This window comes from Elephas maximus, chromosome 15 (genome assembly GCF_024166365.1).
Source record: "Elephas maximus indicus isolate mEleMax1 chromosome 15, mEleMax1 primary haplotype, whole genome shotgun sequence".
Lineage (NCBI taxonomy): Eukaryota > Metazoa > Chordata > Mammalia > Proboscidea > Elephantidae > Elephas > Elephas maximus.
Window position 1 is genome coordinate 69,026,743 of NC_064833.1, and position 17,669 is coordinate 69,044,411.

General features: G+C 41.7%; 1 protein-coding gene across 1 annotated transcript in view; it reads left to right on the top strand.

Moving 5' to 3' along the window:
* The window catches only part of SBSPON (somatomedin B and thrombospondin type 1 domain containing), a 39,993-nt gene extending 22,556 nt beyond the window's left edge, over window positions 1–17,437 (top strand). The window contains exons 2-5 of the mRNA XM_049853704.1: window positions 1,384–1,578; window positions 10,312–10,402; window positions 13,484–13,660; window positions 16,002–17,437. Of these exons, the coding sequence (XP_049709661.1) occupies window positions 1,384–1,578; window positions 10,312–10,402; window positions 13,484–13,660; window positions 16,002–16,119 (581 nt within the window). The 3' untranslated portion in view covers window positions 16,120–17,437. The remainder of the gene's footprint in view (window positions 1–1,383; window positions 1,579–10,311; window positions 10,403–13,483; window positions 13,661–16,001) is intronic.
* The last annotated feature ends 232 nt before the right edge of the window (window positions 17,438–17,669 follow it).

Here is a 17,669-nt window from a genome sequence, read left to right on the forward strand (position 1 = left end):
CCCTAAACTAGAGTGCGCTGAGAGGCAAAGTAAGTTTTCAAGTACAAGCTGTCAAAAGTTCAAATCAAGGTTTCAGAGAAGTCAGGGTGCTTTCTTGTTGAAACCCTATAAACTTGAAAGCATGAGGGTGATAGGGAAAGTGGGTCACACTTTGTAGAAAAAAAGACTTTTGGCACCCAGATGAGAGGCATGTCTTCTGCCTTCTTGTTCTTCCCTTCCTCTTTTTTTTACCTCCATTTTCAAGTCATGAAATAATTCAATTTAAAAATGCATTACAGTCCTTTGAAAAGACTCATTAGGATTTTAAGCTGGAAAGTTAAATGCAAACCCACATTGATTTTACAGTCGTGCCCAGGATATTGAGTTTTTAGTTCCATCTTCAGATTTGGTATGCAAACTTCACAGCCAAAGAGGGGAACAGCTTCTGGCTGGACCTCAGACGATGCTGGCCTCCAGGGGCAGCCTAGCTCAAGGCTGGCTCCCGAGAGAACAGCTGGGCTCCCAGGCCTGGCTAATGTGTAGCGGGGCAGCGAGCGATAGAAAGAAACGGATGCCAGAACCACATTCTCATCTTGACTCTGCCTCTTCATGCGAGACCATGAGGACCATTTACCTCTCTGAGCCCTGGTTGCTCATCCCTAAACTCCATCTCTCGTATTCTATGGGTCTACCAGCCAGGGAAGATGAGAACAGACCATTCATGAGAAGCTAAAAATGTAGAGGCTCCTTGGTGTGGCCCTAAGCCTTTGGAAAATCAGTAACAGATCACTTCCTGTTCTTGTCATCTCTTGTTGACCTCCCCACCACCCAGCCCCACCCTTTTATTTCAATGATCCCATGATGTTACTGGTCTATAGAACTACAGACATTTAAAAAAAGATCCCACTCTGACTGGAGACACCCTTGCTGATAAGATTTGACCTGGGGTGATGGGCTTATTAGTGCTTGAAGTATATTCTTTTTCTCTATACTTTTTTTCCTTCACATTTTCTACAGTGAATACATATTACTGTTACAATAAAAAAATGTATGGGCAGGAAAGAATAAAGTTCACAGTGAAGAAAAAGCAAAGAAGGTCTGCTTTGGCCCCTGGGAGGATGGGGAAGTGCCCTGGAGGCCAGGCATCTGTCTCCTTAACTTGGGTGGGTCTCTGGCTCATACCCATCTTCAGGATGCAGACAGACCCGCCTGCCTCTTAGAGGTACCTAATCAGCAGTTAACCATCAGGGTGGGATGGGCCAATGTCAGCTGGGATGGCTGTGGCTTTGTGCATTTCTCCTGATAAAGGGCCCCCATCAAAGCTAATCTTGACTGTTTATGTTGGCAGGAGCACCTGGCATGTGGCTGGTGTACTCAGGTGAGGTCTGTCGTGCTGTTTTCCAGCTCGCCCGTGCATCGTGGGGGAGTGGAGCCCCTGGAGCGGCTGTGCAGACCAGTGCAAGCCCACTGCTCGCATTCGGCGGCGCCCAGTGCGGCAGGAGCCTCAGAACGGCGGGGCACCCTGTCCACCCCTGGAAGAGAGGGCTGGCTGCCTGGAGTACTCAACGCCACAGGGCCAGGACTGCGGGCATGCCTTCGGTACTGCTGCTGTCGTGTTTCCACCTGTGTTATCTCTGCTGACTCGGCCACTTCACCCCATAAAAGGCCAGGGGCTGTGGAGGGAAAGTTCCATGCACTGCAGGGAGTGGGATAGGCAGGTCTGCCCAAAGGAGATAGGGAGCTCAGGAAATGTTTAATGAATGAATGAACGGCCAGCTGCACAAATGCCTCCCTTCCGGGCTGGCCTCATTGTGTTTTCTAACCGATGACTCAGAGTGCGCACAGACGAGGGGAATAAAGGACCAGTGCCCTGCAGTGTTGAGGGAACTCAGTCAATCTGTCTGGCAATACAGGACTTAGGGTGATATGTCACAGGATAGTAAGTGTCCAATAGGAGCTCTAAGGAGCTCTGGTGGCACTATGAGCTGGGCTGCTAACCAAAGGCAGGCGGCTGGAACCCACCCAGTGGCTCCTCAGGAGAAAAGACCTGGTGACCTGCTCTGACAAGGATCATAGCCTAGAAAACACTATGGGGCAGCTGTACTCTGTTACATGGGCACCTGTGAGTCAAAATCGACTCGAAGGCACCTAACCAGGATAGCTCTATTTTGCCTTCCACTGTAATTTTTTTTTTTTTTTTTTTTTAAAAAAACAAACCAAATCTGTTGCCATCTAATCAATTCCAACTCATAGTGACCCTACAGGACAGAGTAGAAGTGCCCCATGAGATTTCCAAGGAGCAGCTGGTGAATTCAAACTGCCAATCTTTTTTGGTTAGCAGACAAACTCTTAACCACACTTCCACAGTCACACATGTTCAGAAAGTACTTTTTTTTTTTTTTAATACTTCTTTGTTTCCTATACATTTTCTACAGTGAATATGTACTGTTAGCTGCTGTTGAGTTGGCTGTAGTAAAAAAAATTCTAAATTCCTCCCCAACGGTAGAATTTTTTCTCTTAAAACACCCGCCTGTCTCCTCAAGCAGATGGAATTGGGGCTGATATGATCAGATCTGTGATTTGAGAAGATCACCCTGGTTGTGGAGTGTCGAACGGAGTCAGCCCGTTAATGAGCCAGGAGCCATCCTGAGCTCACAAATAAATAAGCAAAAAGGCCAATGCCGATTCATTGATCTGGACTGAGGCAGATAGGGCAAAATACTGACTTCTCGAGATAGCAAAATCTTCTGTTTTTCATAGATTTCAATTGCAATTTCAAGCCCACACGATCATCATCAAGCCATTGTATTCATTCTTTTATTCCACACACAAATACTGATTGAGAGACTGGTGCTTGGGCTGGTGTGGGAGTTATAATGGTGAGAAAAGTTGAAGTGGAACCTGCTGTCACGTAGGTCACAGTCTAGTGGGAGAGCGGGATGTTCATCAGATATTAATATCAGGAAATTACTCCTGGAAAATTCCAGCTATGGTCCGTGTACAACTGGTACCAAGCAAGTGAGAGGTGCTTGGAGCTATGAGTGGTCTAATAAGGTGATTTCCCCTGGCCTTGAGGGAGAGCGAAGGGGGGAAGAAGACTTTCCTGAGGAAGCAGTGACTGGGCTGAGATCCAAGCTTGGAAAGTGTAGGACTGCCCAGGCAGAGGTACCCACATGGTCAACCTGAGGGCTAGGAGCACAAGACCCCTTTAAGAAGCTGAAAGAAGCCAGAGAGCAAGGCCGGCGGTGAGAGGGGACACTGGAGCAGGTGAGGGGCCTGGCTGTGCCGGGCCTCAGAGTGTCTGTTTAGGATTCTGATCTTTATCTTCAGAGCTCTGGAAAGCCATTGGAGTGTTTTCTGCAAGAGCTGTCGTGTTCAGATTTGTGATTTGAAAAGATCACTCTGGCACTGGAGTGCTGAATGGAGGGGCCTGGGGGAGGCCTATAGGTCTGCAGTCACATTAAGCTCACAGGGAAATAATTTAGTGCTTTGAAAGTGGTTGCTCACAAAAATGGTCATAGAACCAAAGCCCATTTGGTGTGCGGACTCTGCAGAAACACCACAGGAAAGGCCCAGGGAGGAAGTCACTTTATGACATTATTGATTTTTTTGATGGCTCATAAGACCTATAGTCAATCTATCAATGAAAGCAACTGCTGCTCTTGTGCAGTGTTGAGCTGCTAGAAAGTATTTCTTCAGCACATTTGACTCCTCAGAGCAGCACCAGGCTGCTGCAGACTCCTCCCAGCCCTGGGATTGTTTACAGTACACCACTGCAGACGGAGGACTGGGGACAGGAAGGGTCAGTGAAGGGGATGCTGTGGACCATGGGCCAAGGGAACCAGGGAGCATGATGGTCACTGGCACCAGGGAGAGTTGTGGTCCTGGGGAAATCTGACCCCTTGGGTCATGTTCTCTGCCTGGACCTGTACCCTCTTCTGTCCTCTGACAGGGCACGGCCCACAGGCCTGCCCTTCTCCAAAAGTCCTCCTGTTCCCAAAGTACTGCCCTTTTCCACTGCTCCCACCAAACTCCATTAAGAGGATTTTAAGAAGCAAGCACTTCTTATCAGACTGTCATAACAAAATACCACAAAGTGGGTGTTATTAAGGAACAGAATTTTATTTTCTCACAGTTTTGGAGGTTAGATGTTCAAATCACGACATGGCTCTAGGGGAGGGTCCTTTCTTGTGAGTAGCCCCAGGCCTTACTGGGCATTTCTTGGCTCGTAGATGATTCCTTACGTGGCCTTTTTTTCCGTGTGTGTCTGTGTGTGTCTGTCTTCCTTTTTTATAAGACACTATTCAGAAGGGATTAGGTCTAGGACCCATTGTACTTCAATGTGGCCTCATTAACATAACAAAAAAAAATCCAGATTTCCAAACAGGGTCACATTCGCAGGCAGGTACAGGGGTTAGGATTCCAACATATGTTTTGAAGGGCACAATTCTATCCATAAAAGATGTGAAAATTAAGAAATTCACTGCCAGGAAATACTGCTCTAGAGAAAAAAGTGAGCATGTGGCTATACAACTTTTTACTAATACCTCAGAAGGTTGGAGGTAACTAATTGCCACAAACTTAGAGGCTTACACAAAAGAAACTTGTTATCTTACAGTTCTGTAGGTTAGAAGTTCAAGACAGGTCTCACTGGGCTAAAATCAGGCTATCAGCAGGGCTGTGTTCCTCTCCAGAGACTCTAGGAAATAACCAGTTCCTTACCTTTTCCATCTGCTAGAGAGCACCCACATTCCTTGCCTTGTGGCCATGGGTTCAAGCCAGTTCATTCTGTTTTGACCCCTTGCTGAGAATTTTCATTTCCACCCCAGATATACTGAATCAGAATCTACATTTAACAAGATCCCTGGGGTAATTCTTGTTAATATGAGGGGAACTTGTTGACATGGTAAGAATCACCTGGGAATCTTATTAAAATGAAGATTCTGATTCAGTATATCTAGGTCAGAAATGCAAAGTCTCAGCAAGGGGTTGAACCAGAACCAACCAGTTTGACACGCTGCTCGTGGCTTCCTCCTCCATCTTCAAGCCAGCAACATCGCAACCCTATGAGCCTTTCTACAGTCACACTCCCTCTGATTGACTCTTTTACTGATTACATTGGTCCCACTTACGGAATCTGGGGATACTGTTCTGTATTAAGGTCATCTGTGTAGCAACCTTAATTTTACCTGCCACCGTAATGCCTGTTTGTGACTAGGATGTGGATCTCTCTGGGAGGGTCACTATTCTGCCTACCCCAGGGAGGTAGGACAGGGTTCTGATCCTTGGTTAACAGATGAGGACAATGGAATTCAGAGAGGTGACAGTGCTGTGAAGCAGTACGGGAACTTAAACCTGGATCTTTTGGTTCTGAGATCAATGGGGCTTCTCCCCTCAGTATTTCTTCGCTGCTAACCATCATCATTAGAGCCAAAATTGTGATTACAGATTCTGGTAGCTGAGTAGAAATATCAAGCCACTGTGAGGCCAGTGAATGAAACATGACCACTGAAGCTTTTTTTATATTCATGATCAAGTAGCTACTGTATTTTTCTGTTTCATTTAATCCACGCCGTGATGATATTTTAATCATAAAGACAAATTTAAAAAAACATATTATTGAGTTTGTAGCATATTACTGACAGTTGTTTATATGCCTTGTCCTCCTACAAGGAGGACAACTTGATGCTTCCAAGTCACTGTTACTTGTCAAATTTTCGCTCTCTTCTCATCACCATATTATCTACAGACCAGTGATTCTACGCCTGCTTTCGTAACACTCCATTGTGTCAGGGCGTGTTATGAAATTCTGAAAGGAAATTTAATTTACTTTAATCTTCAAAGTAAGTATGTGCGGTGCCATGTGGAACTGTGGTAAAATCAAACAATGGTGGGCTGACAGAATGCCAGAAGTTGGCAAACAGCCCATTAATGAAGAATACACTACATTTGACCATAGCCACCAGGGAGGGGAAGGGAAAGGAAACAAACATTTATTAAGAGCCTTTGTCCTGGGCACCAGGCTACGTGCATCCACACAAAAGCAGAAGTGGAACTGAGGCAAAAATAATTTCTAAATTATTAACCATTCTTCTGTAAAGAAAATTAAATTTGTGAGGAATATTAAAAAGGAATGCTGGTTCAGAGACCTCAGGCGATCTGGCATCTGGTCTGATTAACTGAAGATTCTGGAGAGGGGAGGGAGCCCTCCCACTAGGATATGTCACCAACCAAGCACTATGTGGGGTGGCGTGGGATGGGAGACAAGGTCCAAGGCTACCAGCTTGTTTTTATTATTATTAGGCTTGAAACTGAACATGGATCCAAACCAGTTGCCATGAAGTCAGCTCGGACTCATGGCAACCCCATGTGTGTCACAGTAGAACTGTGATCTGTAGGGCTTTCAATGGCTGGTTTTTCAGAAGCAGATCACCAGACCTTTCTTTCGAGGCACCTCTGGGTGGGCTCAAACTCCAACCTTTTGATTAGCAGCCAAGTTCGTTAACCACATGCACTACCCAGGGACTCCTGAACGTAGATGGTGGGTCTTATTAACAGAAAATATCTCCTGCGTTGGAGCCCTTGCTCAGTCACTCCCTGTTCATTTTCCCTGCATTTATCCTCTCCAAGTCCCAGTTTCCTGAGGAGTAAGATTGGTATAACACCTCTTTACAAAGTTTTTGTGAAGGTTAGCAATTTATCATATGAAAGTACTTTGCTAATGAACCAAAAAAAAAAAAAAAACCCAAACCCATTGCCATCGAGTTGATTCCGACTCATAGTGACCCTATGGGACAGAGTAGAACTGCCTCATAGAGTTTCCAAGGAGCAATCCTGGTGGATCTGAACTGCCGACCTTTTGGTTAGCAGCCGTAGCTCTTAACCACTACACCACCAGCGTTTCCTTGCTAATGAAGCAGGCTATAAAAATATAAGGTGTGTCATACTGTAACCGTTAATCTGTGCCTGCTGTCAGCACCCCCCTTCCTGTGGCTCCCACTCCCGCCTGCATCTTCCAACTCTCTTGCATGGCTTGAGGGGACTCAGATTATATGGACTAAAACTTTTCCCTTTCTTCTTCTAAATCTGATTTCACGCTAAGGACTGTGATTACGGACATAAAGAAAAATAAAACAAAATTTTAAATATTTCTGGGAAATAGGCTGCATAAAATAGTGGAGCTTTTTTAATAATTTATTTTATTTTTGTGGCTGTGTTGAGAGTATAGAAAGCAGAACATACACCAATTCAACAGTTTCTACGGGTACAATTTAGTGACATTCATTACATTCTCCAAGTTGTACAAACATTCTCACCCTCTTTTCCTGAATTGTTCCTCCCCCATTAATATAAACTCATTGCCCCCTAAGTTTCCTATCTAATGTTTCTAGATGTTGTCGATTTGATCCCGTATAGACAGATCTTAAAAGAGCATAATGCTCAAAGCAGATTTTTTTTTTTACTAGTTAAGCTAAACTATTGTCTGGTTTTAAGAAGACTTCAGGATATATTTTTGGTTTAAGGTTTAAAGATTATCTCAGGGCAATAGCTTCAGGGGCTTATCCAGCCTCCATGGCTCCAGAAAGTCTGAATTCCATGAGAATATGAAATTCTGTTCTGCATATCCCCCTTTTGATTAGGATTCTTTTATAGAATGGTGGACGTTTTTAATCTGCAATATTATAGAGGCAGGAAAGCATGACAAGGAGTCCCTGGGTGTTGCAAATGGTTAAGTGCTCAACCACTAGATGAAAAGTTGTGGGTTCCAACCCACCCAGAGGCACCTCAGAAGGCAGACCTGGTGATCTGCTTCTGGAAGGCCACAGCTTTGAAAACGCTATGGAGCACAGTTCTACTCTACATAAATGGGGTGGCCTTGAGTCAGAATCAACACAATGGCAACTAACAATAACAGAGTGTGGCAATGAAGAACATGGGTTGGAGACAGATTGCCCAGCTCTGGCCCATTCTAGATGTGTTCCTTGAACACATTTCTTAACCTTTCTGTGCCACAGTTTCCTCACCTGTAAAATGGGAAAATAATAGAATCTATTTCAGAGATTTGTTATGAGAATCAAATGAGTTAATACATGAAAAGTCCTTGGCGATGTGCCTGGCAATGTACAAGTGCATAATTATTAATTTCTATTATTATTATAGAACTTTTTCTAAGGATTTTATATCAGAAACTATAGTCATACACTTCCCCACTACTCCCTAACCTCATTTTTTTCTGAGCTATAGATTAAGCAGGAATCCCTTGTGGTGCAAATGGTGACGTGCTCAGCTACTAACTGAAAGATTATAGGTTCAAATTCACCCAGAGATGCCTTGGAAGAAAGTCCTGGTGACCTATTTCCCAAAGATCACAGGCATTGAAAACCCAATGGGACACAGTTCTACCCCGACACATGCGGGGTCGCCAGAAGTCGGGATGTGCTCAATGGCAACTGGGTATTTATTTATTTTATAGATTAAGTCCGTTACCCTTGAACTTTTGTGATAATATATGCAATATGAATTAGGAGAGTAAATAAATGTTTTGAGTTAAAGAAATGTATCCTGAAAATTTTATAGCTTGGATTGTATAGTGCTGTGTGGATTTAGCAGTGAATGTATTCGTCACTTAGTAAATAAACATGTGAGTTAGAAAAACAGAAATGGAAATAAAATACTGGAAACTAAATTCCTTTAGATGTTTGTATTTCTGATTATGAGGTCTAGGAGAAACAGAGAAGGCTTCTTACTTGTTCTTTTTGATTCTGTCTGCAGATTTTAGAAATCCAGAAGCTACAATCACACTTAGAAAACATGAAATGCTCTATTTGTAAAACAACCAAGGATGTTAGAGCCATAAGGAAGACCCACATAAGGAGGAATTGTAGGGTCTACTCTAGATGTGGATAATTTTCATACTAGAGAGTTTGGGCACCAAACCACGTGAGACAAGAACTTCACCTGCAATTCTTAGAAGCATGTGGCTAGCTGATATTAGGTCACTCTTATATTCCCTCGTAATATAAAAATGACTCCTCATTAAGGAAATCTAAACAAGAATTAAGGCCTGCCATCTTTTGGCGCTAAGGAGCTAGGTAGATTGAAAACGTTAAAGCATCTACTTTGCAGTTGGTATCCTCATGCCATTTTGCTCACACTGATGATGGCTTTGGTGTCCACAAGCCAACATCAGCTTGTACCTACCTTCTTGGGATGGTTCAGTTTCTGAAACAAAAGATGGGATCGATTGTTGAGCCATCTCAGTTGCAGGGCTCAGTATAGGAACAGAAGACCACAGGGAAGCAGGACATGTGCACATTGGTGGCATCCCATTACTTCATTCATTCACTTACTGATCCATTATCTGTTGCATGTTTTTGTGTAAATGTGTGATGGTTACAGTGATGGACAAGGCAAAACCCTGCCTTCCTCAAGTTGATGGCAGAGTGGAATCAAGAGGGTACCTCCGGATGCTATAGTAACAGATGCTTCCCTAGACTGAGGGATGAAATAGGGAGGATACAGGCAAACAAAATACGAGAGAGCAGAGGTGGGAGCAAAGAATCCCTGGCTCCTTTCCTTTTCTCCTACCCAGAGCCTCAGACTTGGATAGAGTTGAGAAAGGAGTGGAAACAGGAGAGAACCACTTGTAACTTTCTTTCCCTGAGGTTGGCATGAGGAAAATGCTGTGCCTGGTGGGCACTGGGCAGTCTCATTGCTGGTTCTGCATGGTGGATGAAGCTTCCAGACTGTGGTTCCCAGAAGGCTTGCAGAACACTTCACACTTCCCTCCTTTGCTTCTTCTGTTCTTCGCCATCCCCATTTCCTCTTTCTCTGGTTGTCTTTTCTTTCTTCTTCCATCCCCTTTTATCTTCTCTCTTTTCTTCTTCATCTTGCTCTCTTCTATTTTTTACTTTATTCTTCTTGTTGTCTTTCCTTTTTCTTCTCTTTATCTCACTTCCTTTCATTACTTTATATTCTTCTCTCTTTCTCTTCATGATCTCCATCACCTGACTTTTTTTCTTATTTTCCCTCAATTTCTTTTTGGTTTTTCTTCTGTTTCCTCTGCTTCCTTTTCCCACAAGTTTAATTGCGGTAGACAAATGTGCTTGTCAAAGGCCTGCAGTTCCCTTCTTCACCATCTGCATGCACACACCTTTATCAAATTTGATTCTCTGGACACGGTAACTTAGCCTCCTTCCCCTCTTTGATGTCCTGCCACAGACCTCTGAACTTAGAAATGGAGGACTTTCTGTAGGTGTGTAACCAAGTTTGGGAAATGTTGCTGTGAGTACTTTAGTCTCCAGGTGTTCAACGTAATTCTCCCTTTTCTAGTCCCTGCCTTCATAACTACCTCCGCATTCAACAAGGAGAGAACAAGACAAGCCGCTTCTCCACAGTGGTCTACAGACACACAGGATCCTGGGTAACTTTTTTTTTTTTTAATAATTTTTATTGAGCTTTAAGTGAATGTTTATAAATCAAGTCAGTCTGTCACATATAAGCTTATATACACCTTACTCCACACTCCCACTTACTCTCCCCCTAATGAGTCAGCCCTTCCAGTCTCTCCTTACATGACAATTTTGCCAGTTTCTAACCCTCTTACCCTCCCATCTCCCCTCCAGACAGGAGATGCCAACACCTGATACAAGTAGCTCACTCTTCATCCGCATCTCTCTCCTACCCATTGTCCAGTCCCTTCCATGTCTGATGAGTTGTCTTCAGGAATGGTTCCCGTCCTGGGCCAACAGAAGGTTTGGGGACCATGACCGCCGGGATTCCTCTAGTCTCAGTCAGACCGTTAAGTCTGGTCTTTTTATGAGAATCTGGGGTCTGCATCTCACTGATCTCCTGCTCCCTCAGTAACTTGTGTTTTTGACTTATGTGTTTCTAATCATGTGGTCAGGTCAGTGCAAAAGGGTCAATTTGGTTTGACGATGTTTTCCTCTGTTACTTTTCATTGACTTTGGATAAGACATGACTCCTGATCACAGAGTTGTAAAAATAACTTGTCCCTTCCCTGTTTTTTGTGGGACTATAAAGATTTATCTGTCTATGAGGTCTGATCTCAAAGAAGAAAATTCACATGCTATTTAAAAATGAGAAGAAATCCATTTAGCAGTCATGTTAAGGATGTTCCTCTTACAGTCTTTGTGGGACCACCAACTTCAGCATCACCTCTGTTTGGTGAGTTTTCAAGTGAAGCACACATCAGCGCTGAGGATTTCTTACCAAAACCTAATGCCACAGGCTGGCAGGAACCTCCCCCGCTCACCTGCAGTCCAGTCCTCTGCTGTCAGATAAGCAACAACAGACTGATGCAGTTTAGATTCCCACACTGCCCCTCACTAACCATGACCTTGGATAAATTGTCCCTCTTCAGCTTTTCTTCTTAAAAAAATGGGGATATTAATACCTAACACATGGGGTTGTTGTGAGAATTCAATGAGAAAATATCATTGAAGAGGAGATTTCTGAAGTTGATTCAAGCTGCATCATAAAATTTCCTACCCCAGCACCTAAAAAACAAAAAACCCAAACCTATTGCAACTGAGTCAGTTCTGACTCACAGAGACCCTATAGGACAGAGTAGAACTGCCCCATAGGGTTTCCAAAGAGCAGCTGATGGATTCAAACTGCCTACCTTTTGGTTAGCAGCTGAACACTTAACCACTGTGTCACCAGGGCTCCGCCAGTACCTAAAAAAAAAAGGTACCTAATAAATAAGGAGCCCTGGTGGCACAGTGGTGAAGCGCTTGGCTGCTAACCTAAAGGTCGGTGGTTTGAACCCACCAACTGCTTCGTGGTAGAATGATGTGGCAGTCTGCTTCTGTAAAGATTACAGCCTTGGAAATCCTATGGGGCAGTTCTCCTCTGTCCTGTAGGGTCACTATGAGTTGGAATCAACTCTGTGGCAACAGTTTTTTTTTTTTTTTAACCTAATGAATGGCACCTACCATTGTTCCTGGGTGGTGTAAATGGTTTATGTGGTTGACTGCTAACCAAAAGGTTAGAGGTTCGAGTCCACCCAGAGGTGCCTCGAAATGAAGACCTGACTACTTCTGAAAAATCAGCCTTTGAAAACATTAAGGAGCCTGGTCCTACTCTGACACACATGGGTCACCATGAGTCAGAATCGACTCCGTGGCAACTGGTACTGGTACCATTGTTAAAGATGGTCTTTGAAAGCAGACTCTCCGAACACGTTCCATTTAACCTATTACAACTCATCATTCTTATGGGTAAACAATCCATTGTAGCTTAGTTAGAAACAAAAGTACAAGTCTCGTCAGGAACATTCCAGGATTTTTCTATGTTTTGTTTCCCCAGAGAATTGTAAAATTTGTTACTGTAAAGCAGAAAATGCTAAAACTTTCACCTATATCTGGATGCGCTCTTGAGGCCTTCAGAGTTTAGTCACACCCAGGATGTTAGAGTTTCTCACAGCTCAGTATAAGGTGACACTAAGTTTTGCCACACAAAAATGTCTCAGCTTCCCATTTCTGCTTTTATCTCTGATGCTTGACTTCAAGTCACAGCTCATTATCATTACCTATGTCATACATGGGAGCTGGGTGGGGAATGTGGGTAATGCCCTGGGAATATCTGTGGGGCAGAGCAGTACCAAGGACCTGCCTTCCTCCTGCGGCTCAGATTTAAGGGCTCTCAGACCATTGTTTGTTCAAATTATCTAGTTCTTTAAAATAGAAGAGCTATTTTTCCACTGAAACATGCTTTTATACACAATTTAGTGGTATGATTAGTCAGGATACAGGATATCCAAATTTCTTCAAATTCATCATGTTAACTAGACTATTTAATCACGGACTGAAGAAGAGAGAAAAGAATCATTTTAGTTGTCAATCATAATTCAGTGGATGAGACTTCACAAGGCAGTGTGTGAAAAGGCATTACACTACCTTCTCTAGCCGGCCAAATAACCTTGGGGACAACAGGATTCCTAAGACCTTCTACTATATAAATAGACACATAGCTGTCATCAAGTCGATTTCAACTCACCGTGACCTTATGTACAACAGAACAAAATGTTGCTCAGTTTGGCATTATCCTCACAATTGCTAGCATGTTCAAGTCCATCATTTCAACTACTGTGCCAATCCATCTCACCAAGGGTCTGCTTTATCCTTGCTGGCTGTCTACTTCACCAAATATGATGTCCTCTTCCAGCGATTGATCTATCTTGATGACATGTCCAAAGTAAGCCAGCCAGAAAATGTTCTGTTGTGATCTATAAGGTTTTCATCAGTTAATTTTCAGAAGTAGATTGCCAGGCCTTTTTCCTAGTGTATCTTAGACTGGAAGCTCCACTGAAACCCATCTACCATGGGTGACCCTGCTGGTGTTTGGAATACTGGTGGCTTAGCTTCCAGCATCATAGCAACACACAAGCCACAACATTTGGATAAGTGATAGATGAGTGGTGGTTCTATAGTATAGGATCTCAAATGACAATGAGTTAAATTATTACTTACCTTTTCTCTAGATACTGTATGGAATTCAAGACAGAGTCACTGACTCATCACTGTGCAATGGAGAACCGACCTCTGACTCGATGGATGCAGTATCTCCGAGAGGGATACACGGTGTGTGTAGATTGTCAGCCTCCAGCTATGAACTCCGTGAGCCTGCGTTGTTCAGGAGATGGCCTGGACACTGATGGGTAAGGGACGGAAATTGATTGAAGAACTTTCTTGTGACTCATTCTTAGACATCTGTCCTCTCCAGGTCCAGAACAGCTGACCAGTATGTGACATATCAAGGCATGATTTGGGGAGTCAAAACAGTAAGTGAAGAGAATCTTTTGAGTAATTCCAGGCTCCAGGGCTCCCGTTCATACCAGGGGACTCAGATGCTCCATGCATCAGAGATGAATGGGTCAGTCTGGTTATTTCAGGTTATCCCTGCCTCCCAAATGATCACCCAAAACCTGATATTCCAAATTTCAGTTCTGAAGGCTACTTGAATCAGAATCTTGGGGGATAGTGGTTTGAAGTCTGTAGATTCCTGAACCCCACTTCAGGCCAACTGAATCAGAATCTTTAGGGGTATGCTTTTAACAGTTTCTTAGGTCAGGGGACAGAAAACTTTTTCTGTAAAGGGCCAGATAGCAGATATTTTCAGCTTTGTGGACGAATGGTCTGTCACAGCTACTCACCTCTGCCATTATAGCATGAAAGCATCCAGATACTGTAAAAACAAATGAGCCTGGCTTTGTTCCTGTAAAACTTTATTTATGATGCTAAGATTGGAATTTCATATCATCTTCATGTACATGAAATATTCTTTTTAATTTTTTTCCAACCATTTAAAAATGCATAAAACATTTCCAGCTCTCAGTGTCTCCATATACAAGCAGAAGGTGAATCTGATTTGGCCCAGGGGCCATAGTTTGCAGACCCCTGCTCAGGTGATTCATACAGCAAAGTTTGAGACCCACTGCTCAATGGAGTAGTCATAAAACCATGACTGAGAATAGTGACAGGCTCTGCTCTGCACGGTCATAAACCTAGAAATCTGTAGATTTTCCAAAAGAATTGACCTGGAAAACATTTTACCTCCCTTCAAGTCTATCCGAGTCCTGTAACTGATTTATCAGTTAAATTGAATAACACTACTAATAGCTAAGTGTAGACTTCATGCTGGGAAGCTATTGGACAAAGACCAGTTTAGATCATACATGGATTAAGGTTTTAAATATGTCAGGTGGAACTGGTAAAAAGGCAGATTAAAAAGTCAAATATGAACCTTTCCAGTTAATCATTATTCCCACAGTATGTTTTAATATTTAATAACTTGAATTTCTGTTTACTAGTCACTTGTGCCTAAAGGCCTCTGTATTGAGTACACTGTATGAACAGTAAAATGGGTAAGGAACTCATATCAAACAGAAACTTAATATTTAGATTTAATATTTTTCTGAATACCTCATCCGTATTTTGATTTTAAATAAATTTATAATTTAATTTGTACCCATAAAGTACCTTAAATCCTGGCTGAGGTACCAGTGACCTTAAAAATAATATTTTTAATAATTTGGCTTTGCTCCTTCTACTTCTCAAGTTTTTTTTTTTTTTTCATTATGGAATCAAAGAGTTGGAAAGGATTACAAGAGATCATTTGGTTCAGACTCCTTTAATTTAAACATACATCAATAGTCAGCCGTTTTCCTTTTTGTAGCACTTCATATACAGAGATCAACTTGGAGGAACAAATACTGTAACCCTAAACCTCATGTGACATCACACAGCAGAACTTGCTATATAGGAACATTTTTTGAAGTGTCAAGTGATGGACAAGTGTTTAGTAGCTATGTGCACATTTATGGGACAGAGGGAAAGCAACTGTCCTACTTTCATGGAGTCTATGGCCCAAGGGAAAGGAAGAGACATGAAAAGCTAAATAAAAGTCCTAAACAAGCACCTTAAGAGAAAAATGGAAGGGATCTCTTAAAGCAGCATTTGATTAATGGCAAAAATATATACATATATATGTATATATAGACAATGACTATTTTGAGAGTTAAGAGGATTACCATAGCTTTATGCTTTCATTCACATATGCTTTAGTATCTATCTATATTCTATATTCATATATTCATACAGAATACCCTCAATTCTATCCTAGTCCCCTTATCCTTATCACCTATCCCTGGATGATGCAAATGGTTAACATGGTTGGCTGCTAACCCAAAGGTTGGAGGTTCAAGTCAACTCAGAAGAAAGGGCTGGCTATCTACTTTCAAAAAAGAACAGCCATTGAAAACCCCCTTGAAGCACAGCTCTACTCTGACACACATGTAATCACATGAATCATAGTTGACTTGACAGCAAATGGTTTTCAACAGAACCCAGATGAGCTTCTGTTCCTTGTAACCCAAGAAGGAAAACTCAGTGTGTGATCATTGTCTTCAAAAATAAAAAGTCGATTTATAACGCACTTGAAATTCAAATTTTCTTAGGTTTGCTTTTAGTATAGCTAACATTTTCAAAATATCGTTTCAGAAATCAAACTCTCCATTGGCAAGCCATTGGGAATCCTCGATGTCAAGGAACTTGGAAAAAAGTTCGGCGAGTAGATCAGTGTTCTTGTCCAGCTGTCCACAGCTTTATTTTTATATAGACTGTGAAGTACATATTTTCAAATGTGTTTGTAAGCATGTTAAATATTATTAAGTCAAATTCAATGCTTCATAAACTGTCAAAAACCGGCCAAAGTCCCTGGACACATGCCATGGTTACCCTCTGAAGTAGAGAAAGAAAATTTAGGGACCAGTTCTCAAGAAACACTATACCTTTATTTTCATTTTTACTAAGTTGGGGACCCACCCTAAAGACTTCTTTGGTCTTATATATTTGACCTTCCATTTTGAGGTCATCCAACAGGTAGCCTGTGGCACAGAATACATGACTGCTTGCCCTAATATTACCATAATGTGATCCATTTATTGTAAGTTGTCATTTAAGGGTATCCACCCTTTGAATCTTGCATTCTTTCTTTCTAGTCTGTAATCTCGTAAAAGCTTCTCACTTAAAAAAATGTATACAGATATTTGTACACTCTCACACATATAATTTGCATATGTTAGTCCATAAGTTCTGAATTAAATAATATCGAGCAAACTGTCACAAATGATTTTTCCACAGGACAAGTTGTTTAAGATTTCAGTAAGCATTTTGTAATGAAAACCAGCAGCTTTCCTAAAAATACTTTTTTTTTTTTAAAGAAGCAATCTTCTCAGGTTGGTTGAAAAGGTCAATCGCTCTTGCTCAATAGGAGTTCTTTTAAATGTTATTCTCATAAAGAGAAATTTTGGACCTAATTAATGAAATGATTGCTTAATTGTGAAAATTCTATCATCATCATCTAAGATTATTTCTGAGGCTAGCAAGCCTGGAGTTGACTAAAAACAATCTTTCAGGGCCCAACGTCAGGTACGTTTTGTTCCACAGCATTGATTTTCTTGTGTTGGGTCCTGGTTCCTGAGAGCCGGGGATAGAAGACAGAGGCATCGATATAGAGGCATGAATTTTATTACAAATATTATGATCTGTCACACACAGAGACATATTAGTCCCCTTATTGTGTGGTTGGAAAGTTAATGAATCAAAGACATAAAATAATATTAACAAATTTTTACTAAATTGCATATTTCTTGGTACTTATCACGTAATGACAGAATGCCCACGGCGAGCTTAATAGGGATAGAAACATTCCCGACATTTAATGCTGTGAGTGTCAGTGTTTCTGACTATACATGGATTGAAATGTCAAAAGTTGTTTTTGTAATTCCTCAGAAACTGACAACAAAAAATCTGAGTCTCATCAAGACTGAGAACTTTGTAATTCCAGCATTAACATTTTAAGGCTATTCTAACATTTACAAAGCGAGATTTTTGAAGACATTCCTGGGTAACTTTTAATTTTACTTAAGATTTGTATACCAGTAAATAAAATTTCTGTTTATACTTTAAAAATTGCTCTATTTTTTGACTAGAAAATAACCTAAATTTCCTGGACTTGTCAGAGACTGAACAAAATTTATCAAAACAAAACAAAAAGCTTCAGAATTGATACATAGAGGTATGGTGACTATCAGCAATAAAGCTATATTTATCGTTCCAATATGTACTATATAACATTTAACATATTTGAGTTGTATAAAATCAGTT